A 13428-nucleotide genomic window follows, 5' to 3' on the forward strand; every position below is an offset into this window, starting at 1 on the left:
TGCTGTATGAATTTAGATGATTTTTATTTTCAGGTACAATCATTTTCATGAAATAATTGTCTTTCTAAATTCATTATTGTGTTCTTTCCACAACCTAAATAAGAGTCTCCATTCAGGAATGAATTCTCTTGTCTCCAAGTTGATTTTCATGTGATAAAGTCCATTTCTCCTATGCTATCATTGTTTGTATGCACAATGATTAGTGTCTTGGCCCATCAGCTCAGATGGTCTCCCAGTCTCTTTAATTGAACATTGTTTTGTCTTTGAAATGGTAATTGGTTCCAGTATCAACACATTTGGAAAATTAATCCCTTACTAATTGCAAAGGCTTGGCCAGTTTGTTTCTAGTGACTATGAAGCTTCTGTGATTTTATATTTAATAATTTAAAGTCCAGTTGGAGGGAATTCCATTTGTGCAGATGGTTTCTGATAAAAGGTCAAGACCAATTTTTTCAAAACAACACACCAAAATTGGTAGAAAGCATTTTATTGTAAAAGCAATGAATTCCAAAGTGAATTGCTGATCACAGGGTGCAATGAAAGGATCATTAACTACACTGAAGAAAATGAGATGGGATGCTTATAAATACATTGCTAGCACCTATTTAACTTGTTGCAAAGGGGCACTGTTGTTCCACCAAAGGAAAATGATTGCGGGAAGGTTAATTTCAAGGGGAGAAGTCACTACCTGAGTACAAAATCTGTAATAACTCAAATAGGTATAGTATCTCCTTCTGAGACACCTAGCTTCATAACAGTATAATTTACACTTCTGCAGTCCCTACATTATTAATCCGTACAATTGAGTTTGCCAGCCCTCATGGTTTCGCTGCCTTTCCTATGACTCATAACATAATATATCACTGGATGTTTCCTACAGATAATGTATGAATAATCATCCATTTGTATTAGGAAATGATAATGTACAAGACATTTGTATTAGGAAATGATAATGTATTAGTGACCTTGCTCCCAAATTTAAAAAAAATCTTGATTTTTACCAAATCTCAAGTTTTAAACCAAAACAGAAAATGCTGGAAAATCTCAGCAGATCTGACAGCATTTGTAAGGAGAGAAAACAGCTGACGTTTTGAATCCAGATGACCCTTTGTCAAGTTTTAAACATTCAGGATGTACCACTTTGTCCCAAGTTAAACAGAACAGAAGGCCATGCTGTACTGAGGATACTAGAACATGTGGAATCAAAAAGTATGGAAGAGGTGTTGGTAAAATCACTACATGCAATGTTTGCCCTGGGCACTGGCAGAGAAAATGTGGTGTGTAAAAATTCAAGCAGGTATTAGCAGAAACTAAACCGATCCCACCTTCCCTCCCAAAATAAATCTCCTGTTTGACCATGGATCAATTTAACTCCACATGCTAAGTTTGCATTGGTAATATTTGGTGTGAGAGTTAAGTTTAGGCAGCACAGGTAGGCCACAATAGTGAACCATTTTGATGCAAAGATGGACATGTTTAAAAAGACTGCAATCTGTATGGTCACATTGTCACTGAGTTTCATTCAGTTAATGGTATCAGGTCAATTCAGAATGATTATCTTATAGCTTTAACAATTTAATATTAAAGTAGCATGTCATAAATGATCAGCTTTCTTTTTTACTTGACAGGCACCTTGATGTTAAAACCTGATCATGCACAACTTTAAAATTATCAAAAGCAAAGTATGAGGTTTTTAAATTAAAAAAAAAGTTCAAGGTTAAGACCATCAGGTTTTAAGTTACAGCCCAAAAGGAACACGAGAAGTGGACTTGTTGCTGATATACAGCTGGTTGTAGATGGAGATGGTAAGTGTAGTGTGATTGTAGCTTATTCAATGCACAATCTTCAAGCTTGCTCACATTTATGTGCCAAAAGCAGGAGACAAACCTGTCAAAAAAAAACAAACTGATTATTCCGCACTCCAATTTTCTGTATTAAAGATAGCAATATTGGACCTAAGAACTGATTTTTGTGCCCCCTCGAGTATATTGCAATGCCACCTACCGAATAATGCTTTCACTCGAGTCGCAAGAGCTCGACATCAAAAATCAGAGTAGCGTTAGGTGGAATGACGCCGGGATGGCCAGCAGCTCCATAAGCATAGTCAGCAGTGCAGGTTAGTTTTGCTCTCTGCCCAACACTCATCTAAAATACAAGATTAGCACATTTAAGCATAACGCTACACAGCCTTTCAAAACAAAACCCTACTGACAAACAAATATAGGAAGAACTTCTGAATAATCCGTGGTCTCAACATTATAATAATGAAAAAGCAAAATGCCATCCCCGGGTTCACTGCAGAGTTTCCTTCTCAAACGCAAGATCCAATTAATTGTATTATTCTAATCCAGTTCAAAATTCTGCAACAAATAGGAGGAGATATTGTTTAAAAGAAAACTAAGGCAGAAAATGTCAGAAAGGAACTAGATTCTTTTCATATGTTTTGACCGTATATTTAAGATTGTTTTCATTTCCTGGAATCCCTACAGTTCAAGAGGAGTTAATTCAGTCCATCGAGTCTGCACCCCCCTGGACCCAATCTCCGTAACCCCATATATTAGTGAGCAGCATAGAGGCACAGCTGCCTCACAGTGCCAGAGACCTGAGTTCAATTCCTAGCTTGGGTCACCTGTCTGTATGGCGTTTGCACGTTTTCCCCATGTCTGCATGGGTTTCCTCTGGGTGCTGTGGTTTCATTCCACAGCCCGAAAGACGTGCTGGTTAGGTGCATTGACCCGAACAGGCACTGGAGCGTAGTAACTAGGGGGATTTCACAGCAACTTCACTGCAATGTTAATGTAAGCTTTACTTGTGATTAATTAATGAACTTTAACTTTTTATCCTGCTAGTTCCCCTAACACGAAGGGGCAATTTACTATTTACCATCAACCTATCCCTTTGGACTGTGGGAGGAAACCCAAGCAGACATGGGAAGAATGTGTAAACTCCACAGACAATTATCCAAGGCCAGAACTGAACTCGGATGTGAGGCTGCAGTACTAACCACAGTGCCGTCCTATAAAATTTAAAATGGTTGTTCATATTTTGTCTCCTTGCAGCCACTAGATTTGTGAGGGAATCTGTAATCACTGGCTGGCATTATTCATCAGAATTCAATTAGATGCTGGCTAATCTGTACCTTAATTGCATTTATCTGTCTTTATTCCAGATCCCTTTATACCCAAATAAAAATATCATACAGATAAGAGCATTTGAAATGACCCAAGAAACATTTCTGGGGAAGAACATTCTAGATTTTCATTACCTTTTGTGTGAAAAATGCTTCCTGATCTCATTCTGAAAAGGCCAAGCTCTAACTTTGAGATTCTCCAAGATTGAAGTAATGGAGAAAGAACAAAGTCTAAATCAGTTCCTCTGCATTTTTTCAAGGCTAGGTTTGGTGTGCATATCTTATATTCAAATGTGCCTATACATGTATCAATAAATAGTGTACACATGTTAACTTTGTTGCTATAAATTATTTGGTAATAATTTCCATAAACTATTTTAACCTGCAGAAAAGTAGTCTTGTGTTCAATACTTCAGGAATCGAACGGAATTTCAAACGCTGAAGACTGATTATCAGATCCAGGGTATGACACCTCTACAAGGTACATTCAGAATTTCATGAGCCATTTTATAGACATTGCCTGTTCAAATATGCAATGGTGGGGGAAATTAATTCTACATTGTTTTTCCTAAAACAATCTTGTAAATTCAGACTGACAGCTAGAAGATGACCAGTCTTGACCCACTTACCACAGCTCACAAGAATGTAATTAAAATATACGGGGACAATATGCACAAATACATTTCACACCTGAAGTACAGCTTCAGGTACAGTTGAAGCCAAGCACTGTAATATATCAGATTCTAGTGCCTAGGGTTAAATAGTTTATTCCACTTTGAATAATAGTTACGAGAACTCCTAAATGTAGGAACCTTCCAAAATGTAGGGCATTTTGAAGAAGATACCAGCATTCCCTATATGTGAAAGAATCCGACAATTCACGCATGTTCTAATCCGCAATGTGGTTAAAAGGCTTTCCCATTTTTGAATCCCCAAGAACAAATCTGGAGACAGATTCTGCTGTGCCTGAATAGTTCTACAGGCAGGCAGCAGCTCACTCTGTATCCAATTCAAGTAACCTGACCATAACCCCAGCAAAAGCAGTGACATCAGCAGTTTACTGTGGTGGGAGAAGGGTAGCCAACCTATAGTCAAGCCCGATTCTGACCCCATTCAATGCCCACATTATACTTTGGTTAACATGGCAACACAGTAACATCCTCTCTCAGCTTCTTCAAAAACTGCAAAAGCAGTTAAAAAGAGTTAAAGGGATGTTGATAGTACTGAGTTAGACTGCTAATCACGTCATATAAGCTGTAAACTTCCAGTTAGACAGTGTGGAGGAAGACCTTTTGTATGAAAGTTGACAATGTAAAGGAGTTTGGTCATGTTCTAATATTTCTATTCACGAATTTTTGCCATAACTGCATAAACTGCTTCCCAGGGGAGTAAAATCACCCCAAAAAGCAACATTTGGCACTTTGTGTACATAATAACTACTTTCAAAAGATAATTCATGACTTATAGGATGCCAAAAATGTGAGAAACTGTTAAATAAACAGAAGTCTGGCACAATTTAGATACAACAAACTTCCTCTACAAACTGGAGAACAATTTGAAACTTAGCTTGTGAGTTCCACAGGAACGCTTCACATAATTAAACATCCCAAGGTGCTTCACAGGAGAATTACAAAACAACATATTTTGCTGCAATATTAATTCAGGTGACGAAAAGCTTGGTGAAAAAGGTAGGCTTCTTCAGCATCTTAAACGTGGAAACGAAGTAGAGAGACAGAAACGTTTAGGGAGGAATTTCCAGAGTTGGGACCTAGGCAACAGGAGATAAAGCTAGATGCTGGAGAAAATAGCATTGGAAATGCACAAGAGGTCAGAATTAGGAGTGTAAATACCTCAATGGGTTGTGGAGTTGAAGGATATTACAGAAATAAGAAGGGGCAAAACTAAGGGATTTAAAAACAAGGACGAGAATTTTAACATAAAGCTGCTGCTTAACAGGGAGTCAACAGGTCGATAAGCACAGGGATGATAGGGGAACGAGACTGGAAACATGGGTTATGATGAATCAGGAACTCTTGCTAGAAAAGAGCACATGTGCACATCTGGTGAAGGCATCAAGAGATTCTGGTGCAATAATCACTGTGTGTTCTCACATGAATCGTCTTTTGGGCAATCCATGCGAAGATGGCCAACATCTTTGGGAATGTAACCCAATAAGAGTCAGGACCTCAGGGCACAGTGGAGAGAAGACAACATTCAAGTTTACTTTTACCTGAACTAATCCTGCTTCCCAGCCCTTGATGACCTGATTTCCACCGATTTTAAATTTAAATGGCTGAGCTCGGTCACGGGAAGAATCAAACTTCGTTCCATCCTTCAGTAACCCTGTTGGGAATGGTAACCAGCAAAATGTTGAGTGAGGCCAGACAGTAACTGGTGAATCAAAATGTCACAGTAACTTAATATAAACTGGCTCAATTCAGAAGACTGCCCTGTTCCACATGTCTCCTTTAGTTCAGCTACCAGCTGTAGCTCTAGACTTATTGCTGAATTAGAACTTATTGTAGCCATAAACTCCGATATTCACACAAATAGTTGGTGAATGCATTCAAATAGGATGTTCAAAATATGCATGTCAAAATTCAATTTTATAAGTAAGTTGTTAAACTATCAAACTGAATCCAGAAGCCAAACATTACTCAATTTACACTCCATTCTTCCCCAGAGCACTGAACTATTGAGCTCACTTACAATTTTGACCAAGTGTATAATGCAGAAGGGAGCTGGATTTTAGACAATTATTTATGATTATCACTGAGGTGGAATGGTATGGTTATTCTCAGGATAGGATTTCCCCCATTCTTTTTTCCATTCATCAAGTGTCTGGTTATTTGAGAGTGGATCTCAACTTACCATCTCCTGCCTCTCTGGAATAACATTCAGCAGTGTTAAAGTTTCTTTGGAAATGAAATCTGGATTTTCCAAACACTATGCAGACTACAACTCCGTGTCCATTTGGACTAAGTTCTTTCATGAAATGGGACATCGTGCCGGAAATGTACAGATTGCTGGATCAAAGTCCATTCTGCTCCTCTGGGAAGAGGAAACTGATGCCATTTATAGGGTGAATTTTGGCACAGTTTTCGTACCCTGATTGATTGACCTTTTTCTTCCCAGTAATGGATTAAGACTTCTAGGTAATATTGTCATATTTAATATCTGAAATCTTGATTTTTTACATTTGACTCAAGGCATTAAATTCCAGCAATGAGAAATACTGTTGATGTGTTTTAGAATCCCTACAGTGCAAGAGACCATTTGGTCCATCAAGCATGTGACAAAGCATCTTACCAGGCCCCGCAATCTCATGTATTTACCCTGCTAATCCCCCTAGTTAACACATCTTGGGACACTAAGGAGCAAATTAGCATGGCCAATCAACTTAAGCTACACAGCTTTGGACTGTAGGAAGAAATCCACAGACATGGAGAGAATGTGCAAACTCCATCCAGTCACTCAAGGTTGGAATTGAACTCAGATCCCTGGCACTGTGAGGCAGCAGTGCTAACCACTGTGCCATCCACATCTGGCTTAGACAGTTTTAGAAACCAGTTCTGGAAATAACCATGTAACCCCAGGTATTTTTTTTTCGGGGAATGGGAAGAGGAGGGGCTGTGATTAGTGAAAATAAGGCAATTCTTCATCTTGAGGCATAGAGGGATCAGCTGCCAACAATGGCCACTGTGTTAGCTGTGAGACACAAACATCCTGCTATACCCTGCACCGACAACAATACTTATAAAGCGCAGTAATAAGTGGAAAAAAAATCAATTACAATGTTTAAAATACTTAAAGAAAGCAATTCCTACTTTTAATTGGATCATAGAATTCTTCCCTTCTTACTGTTGCCTGAACCAATTCATTAGTCACTGCGCTCAGTTAGTACACAGGATTCACTCCTTCTACTAGCCTTCCCCATATTCAATCTCTCAACTATTAAATCAACGCCACACAAGCAATTCCAGGCTAAGTCTTTGAAATGGTCAGTTACCCAAAAGGAAGGGGTCCTGATTCATCTGAAAGCTTCCATATTTTCAGTTCCCAGGGACTATTTTTTGGGGTGTGGATTGCAGGAGCAGAAATAATTAAATCAGGACAGATAGGAAGGAACACAGGAGAGGAAATGAGATACCCCATCCATATGCTGCACATTTAGGGATACACTCCTGAACAACTTTATAATCAACTGCATACACAGGGAACTCACACATGCTGTGAAGGTACAGTCAAAAGGTCTGTTCAAAGAACATTCCAGTTTTACAAAGCCATTCATATAGGTTCTAACCTTAAAGCAAAACTAACAAGAGGACATTCAGTAAGAGCATTATCTCCACCTTGCGGTGTTCGTTCAATACTATTATAAGTACACAGCTCTCCTAAATGGTTGATGCTCTGTAACTACGAAGCTGAAAAAATAACTAAGAGCTTCAATCCCACTGAAGAGACTTCAAGTCAATTTGCATCCAACATCCTACTGTAAAAACTCTGCTCGTACTTTTGACAGCTATCACAAATCGCACCACAGCAGCTGAAACAATCCATGACATTTTAAATAAAACAACCCTAAATTCTAAAATGACAAATTGATTTTGGCCAGAATTCTCTGGCTGCTCATGCCAGCAGGATCTTCTGGTGTCACTGACAGCGCAACCCCACTGCGGTTTCCCTGGCAGTGCAGGATGCAGTCACTGATAAAGCCCATCAACAGCAGCAGGATCAGAAGATCATGCCGCTGGCAAATGATACACTGTCTCCCGCCACAAAAAACACACAGTGGGGAGGCCAAAGAATCTCCCCACGTTGTTAAATAGATTCCTTTAAAAAAATTTCAGGATCCAGCCCTAGAGTACTGGAAAGTTTTGGTCTACATATCTACAGCAAAGATTATGTTTCTGAAATGAAAAGACTGTTATCCTACGAAAGGGTGGGAAAATTGCAGTTGAAAGATTGGAGGACATCTCATTGTAACAAACAAGATTCTGAAGGGCTTGACAGGGCAGACTACTAAGAGCTTGATTATACCCCTCCATAATCTAAAACAAGGGCCTCAAGATAACAATCTAATGAATTAGGATTGAGATGAGAAATTTCTTTATTCAGAAGCTTGTTGAATCTTTGAAACTCTCTAATTCAGAGGTTTTTATTTGTCCCAGTGTAGAGTATGTTCAAAGCTGAAATAAATACTTTGTTTTTCTGTAAATCAAGGGATATGGGAAGTAGATGAAAAAGTGGAGTTGAGGCAGAGAACCAGCCGTAATTGTCTATTTTTTGTTGAATGGTAGAACAGGCTCAAGGGGCTGTTATGGTTGATCCCAACTACTTATGTTTTATTTGTAGTCGCTAGTAAACACAGATTGGGACTCTGCAGAACACTTCCTGAGTTGACCAACTCCAAATCCACAAAACACTTGCCCATCAAATGGATTCTTTTTTATAAATAGACTCAGCATTGACCCCCAATCACACATGAACCAAAACACGATGTTAAACTGAAGGATTCTTGGGATCCCCATAGTCAGGGCAAAGCTCAGCCTCCCCAGTCTGCTGCAGTTCTTCCCAATCTGTGCTCTGCAGTAAGATGCACGAAGGAGCCAAACAAGCACAGGCACTGGCCAGCCCATTCCCCAATACAGAGTGCACTCATACTCTTTGGCTTAACCTCCATGTAAACAATGAACAGTACAGCGCAGGAACAGGCCCTTTGACGCAGGCTTGGTGGACCAATCACATTGTTCTGTCGAGACCCACTGCCTATATCCCTCTATTCCTTGCCCGTTCATGTGTTTATCCAGGTAAGTCTTAAATGTCATTAACGCATCTGCCTCAATCATTTCATTTGGCAGTGCATTCAAGGCTCCTATGACTGTGTAAAAAACATCTCCCCGCACATCTCTACAGAATGCCCCTGCCCCCCCTCTCTGCTTACCTTGAACTTGTGCCCCTTGTAATTGCCATTTCTGCCCTTGGAAAAAGCCTCCAACTGTTCACATTTATTCAATCTTTCTCAGTGCTAATACTCTCCATGCCCAGCAACATCCTGGTAAACTTTTTCTGTACTCCCTCCAAAGCCTCCGTGTCCTTTGGACACAAAATTCCAAATGTGGCCTAACTAATATTTTATATAACTAACATAATTTGCCAAATTTTTATACTCAATGCCCCAACTGATGAAGGCAAGCATGCCATATGCTTTCCACCTGTGCTGGATCTATGGACCTGTACTCCCAGATGTGTGTGTGTGTCTGCTCCTGATGTTCTGCCATTTATTTTATAGCTGCCACCTGAATTGAATCTACCAAAATGCATCACCTCGCATTTGTCCAGTTTAAATTCCACCTGCCATTTCTCCGGCTATCCAGCCCATCAATATCCTGCTGTATTCTCTGCCAGTTGTCATCACCATCCGCAACTCTGTCAATCTTAGTATCATCCACAAACTTGCTAATTAGACCAGTGTTTTCTTCCAAGTCATTTATATACAACAGAGGTCCCAGCACTGATCCCTGCAGAACACTACTAGTTACAGACCTCAATTCAGAAAAACGCCCTTCCACCACTATCCTGTGTCTTCTATCGCCAAACCAGTTCTGATCCTTCTAGCTACTTCACCCTTGACTCCACGTGATTCAACCTTTTGCACCAACCTGCCATGAGGGACCTTGTCAAATGTTTTACTATAGTCAATGTAGACAACATCCATGGCTCTTCCCTTGTCAAGCATTTTTGTCACCTCCTCAAAAAACTCAATCATATTAATGAGACCTCCCCTGTACAAAACCATGCCGTCTGTTGCTAATAAAACCATTCCGTTCCAAATATGTATAGATCGTATCCCTAAGAATCTTCTCCAACGTTTCACTGTCATTGATGTCACTGGCCTTAATTGCCTCTGTTATCCTTGCTACCCTTCTTAAACAGGACTTTGGCTATCCTCCAATGCTCTGTTAGAGGCCCAGCAACTTTATCTCATCTCCCTCAGTAATCTGGGATCTCTGCAAACTCCTTACAGCTCACCCTCCCACCCAACTTTGTATTATCTACAAAGTTGGAGAGAATACATTCAGTTCTCTCTTCCAAATCATTAATATATATGAACAGTTGGGGTCCGAACACAGATTCCTACTGAACCCCACTAGTCACTAATTGCCAATCAGAAAAAAGACCCATTTATCCAACTTTTTGCTTCCTATTTGCTAACCAGATTTCTATCCATCTCAAGACATTATTTGCAATCTCACTTGTTTAACTTTATATAATAGTCTGTTATGCAAGACCTTGTTGAAAGCTTTCTGAAAGTCTAAATAAACCATATCAACTGCTTCTTAAAAGACTCAAGATGTCGATTTACCCTCAAACAGTCTCTCCCAAACAATAACCTCCAAATCCTACCTAGTCTGGTTGTAGTCGGCCTTCCCTCAATTTAACACCTTAAACCCTAGAACACTTGTTCTTTTCAAAAACTATCTGAAAACTTACGGAATTGTACTCTAGGGATCCAACCACTCAACTGCCCCCACTGTCGCTCTGCCCTGCCAGGGAACGACCGACCCCCTCTGCCCTCCCAGGGACCCACTCTCTCCACACAACCTAGTAACACCAGGAACCACACACTTTGCATCCCACTGGATTCCGTCCCTCCACCATCTCCCCCTGGGATCCACTCTCTCCACGCCTCCCCCATATGCTCTCCCCTGGATCCACACTCTCCCCCACCCCTGAGATCTACCCTGTCCGCATCCCCCACATCTACTCTCCCCCCACTCCCGAGATCCACTCTGTCTCCCCCAGGATCCATTTTCCCCACTTTCTCAAGATCCACTACCCCCCAAGATCCACTCTCTCCCCAACTACCCCCCCCGAGATCCACTCTCTCCCCCACTACCCCCCCCGAGATCCACTCTCTCCCCCACTACCCCCCCCGAGATCCACTCTCTCCCCCACTACCCCCCCCCCCCGAGATCCACTCTCTCCCCCACTACCCCCCCGAGATCCACTCTCTCCCCCACTACCCCCCCCGAGATCCACTCTCTCCCCCACTACCCCCCCCCGAGATCCACTCTCTCCCCCACTACCCCCCCCGAGATCCACTCTCTCCCCCACTACCCCCCCCGAGATCCACTCTCTCCCCCACTACCCCCCCCCGAGATCCACTCTCTCCCCCACTACCCCCCCCGAGATCCACTCTCTCCCCCACTACCCCCCCCGAGATCCACTCTCTCCCCCACTACCCCCCAAGATCCACTCTCTCCCCCACTACCCCCCCACTCCCGAGATCCACTCTCTCCCCCACTACCCCCCCACTCCCGAGATCCACTCTCTCCCCCACTACCCCCCCACTCCCGAGATCCACTCTCTCCCCCACTACCGAGATCCACTCTCTCCCCCACTACCCCCCCACTCCCGAGATCCACTCTCTCCCCCACTACCCCCCCACTCCCGAGATCCACTCTCTCCCCCACTACCCCCCCACTCCCGAGATCCACTCTCTCCCCCACTACCCCCCCACTCCCGAGATCCACTCTCTCCCCCACTACCCCCCCCGAGATCCACTCTCTCCCCCACTACCCCCCCCGAGATCCACTACCCCGCTCCCCTAACCCGTTACTCACCGGTATAGTGAACCACACAGAACTGGCCCGCCTTGGGGAAGGTTCGCCCTGTAAGACACAAGCAGACGCGGATTTAGATTCGGCGACGGCAGCCTCACAACTCAGATCGCAGACCCTCTCCCCCCGCAAACGATCCTGAGGTCCAACCCGTCCCGGGGTGAAGTGGAGGTGGTGGGGGGGGGGGGGGGAAGCTGTTCTGTCAAAGCCATACCGTCTCCAGGGGTGATTGTCTCCAGTTCCACTCCCATGGCTCCGCTTCACAACTGAGCCCAACTCGCCCCCTCCCCCCCCTGCCCGGGGAGCCGGGGAGGGCGGGGCTCCAGAACAGACCAATCAGACCTCCGTTACCAACCCACATTCACCAATCAGAACCTAAAGCTGGCCGCGGGGGGCGGGACTAGCCTCAAATTGCCCGGATGTTGAATCGTTGGTCCCGACTTTCGAATCTTATTGGTTGGTGGGCGCAGGCGCGGTGCTGGAACATTCTGGAAGGCGGTCCTGAGGTGATGGCGGAGAGCGGATTGTGGAGGCGTTTGCTGCAACAACAATTGCACCCTGGTGGAGCTGACTCCATCGGTGAGGTTTAGGGTATGAGGCAGGATATATTTCTATTTGGGTGAAATGGAGGTGAAGTACGCGGCAACGGAGGCCATTCGGTCCAGAGTTTGACGGGTGTACAATATCTGACTGCGCTAGTGCAAGTGTCCAGTGCTTGGCCTATAACAGCACAAGTGACTATCTAAATACTTCTTAAATGGCTCAACCGCCCTCAAGCAGCGAATTCCAGACACCTCTGGGTGAAAACGTTTCTCCTCAACTCTGGTGGTTATTGACCCCTTTACTAATGGGAAAAGTGCCTTCCTGTCTATGCACCTCCATCTTCTCCGCTTCTCTCAGGTCCCCTCTCAAACTTTGCTGCTCCAAGGAAAATAGTCCTACACTGTCCAAGCTTTCCTCAGTGCAGACCCTCCAGCCCCGGCAATATCCTGGTAAATCTCTGCGCTGTCCAGTGCAAATCACTTCTTTCCTGTAGCGTGGTGACTGGAACTGTGTACAGTGCTGTTGTGGCTTAACTTTTATTCATGTTCTGTCATGACCTCCCTGCTCTCTGTGGCTCAGCTCCCAAAGGCAAGTATCCCATATTTTAACCACCTTAACTGCCTGTCCTGCCACCTTAAGAGATGTGTGGATATCACAGCAATGTCCCTCCCATCTTCAGTAAATTCCAGGGTCCTACCATTCATAGTGTAATTGTCTTGTTAGATCTCCACTTTTCTTCACTTTGTGTTGAATTCTATTTGCCATTGGTCTGTTCATCTGACTAGTCCATTTGATATCCTCAAGTCTACAGCTGTCCTCACTATTAACCACCGTAACAATTTTTGTCATCCATGATCTTCTTGATCACTCCCCCAACTTTAAGTACAAATTGTTCATGTCCACAAATAGCAAGAACCCCAGCAATGAATCCTGTGGAACCCCACTGGAACAGAACTCCCACTCACCTGATGAAGGAGAGCATCCTGAAAACTTATGCTACCAAATAAACCCATTGGACTTGAACCTGGTGTTGTGAGACTTCTGACTGTGAGAACCCCACTGGAAACAGACTTCTAGTCCCTCTACCATGGCTCTGTTTCCTGCCTGTCAGCCAAAACCGTGCCTTAGATC

The 13428-nt window shown here is 43.1% G+C and overlaps 1 protein-coding gene across 1 annotated transcript; it reads right to left on the reverse strand.

The window, feature by feature from the left end:
- Positions 1-471: 471 nt before the first annotated feature.
- Positions 472-12058, reverse strand: LOC145353790 (peptidyl-prolyl cis-trans isomerase FKBP1B-like). Its single transcript, XM_080204599.1, has 5 exons — positions 11969-12058; positions 11758-11805; positions 5361-5473; positions 2005-2145; positions 472-1887 (listed from the first exon to the last, which is right to left on the reverse strand). Exons 1-4 carry the CDS (start codon positions 12003-12005, stop codon positions 2017-2019), a joined length of 327 nt encoding a protein of 108 aa, XP_080060725.1. The 5' UTR covers positions 12006-12058; the 3' UTR covers positions 472-1887; positions 2005-2016.
- Positions 12059-13428: the final 1370 nt, after the last annotated feature.

Source organism: Carcharhinus amblyrhynchos, chromosome 16, assembly GCF_965287045.1.
Source record: "Carcharhinus amblyrhynchos chromosome 16, sCarAmb.v2.hapA, whole genome shotgun sequence".
NCBI lineage: Eukaryota > Metazoa > Chordata > Chondrichthyes > Carcharhiniformes > Carcharhinidae > Carcharhinus > Carcharhinus amblyrhynchos.

Coding starts and splice junctions, on each gene's coding strand:
- LOC145353790 (XM_080204599.1), bottom strand. CDS start 12,005: ATGGGAGTGGAACTGGAGACAATCACCCCTGGAGACG. Junction 5,474..11,757: donor CTGTGTGGTTCACTATACCG/GTGAGTAACGGG, acceptor CATTCCCAACAG/GGTTACTGAAGGATGGAACG. Junction 2,146..5,360: donor GGGAAGCAGGATTAGTTCAG/GTAAAAGTAAAC, acceptor CTTGTATTTTAG/ATGAGTGTTGGGCAGAGAGC.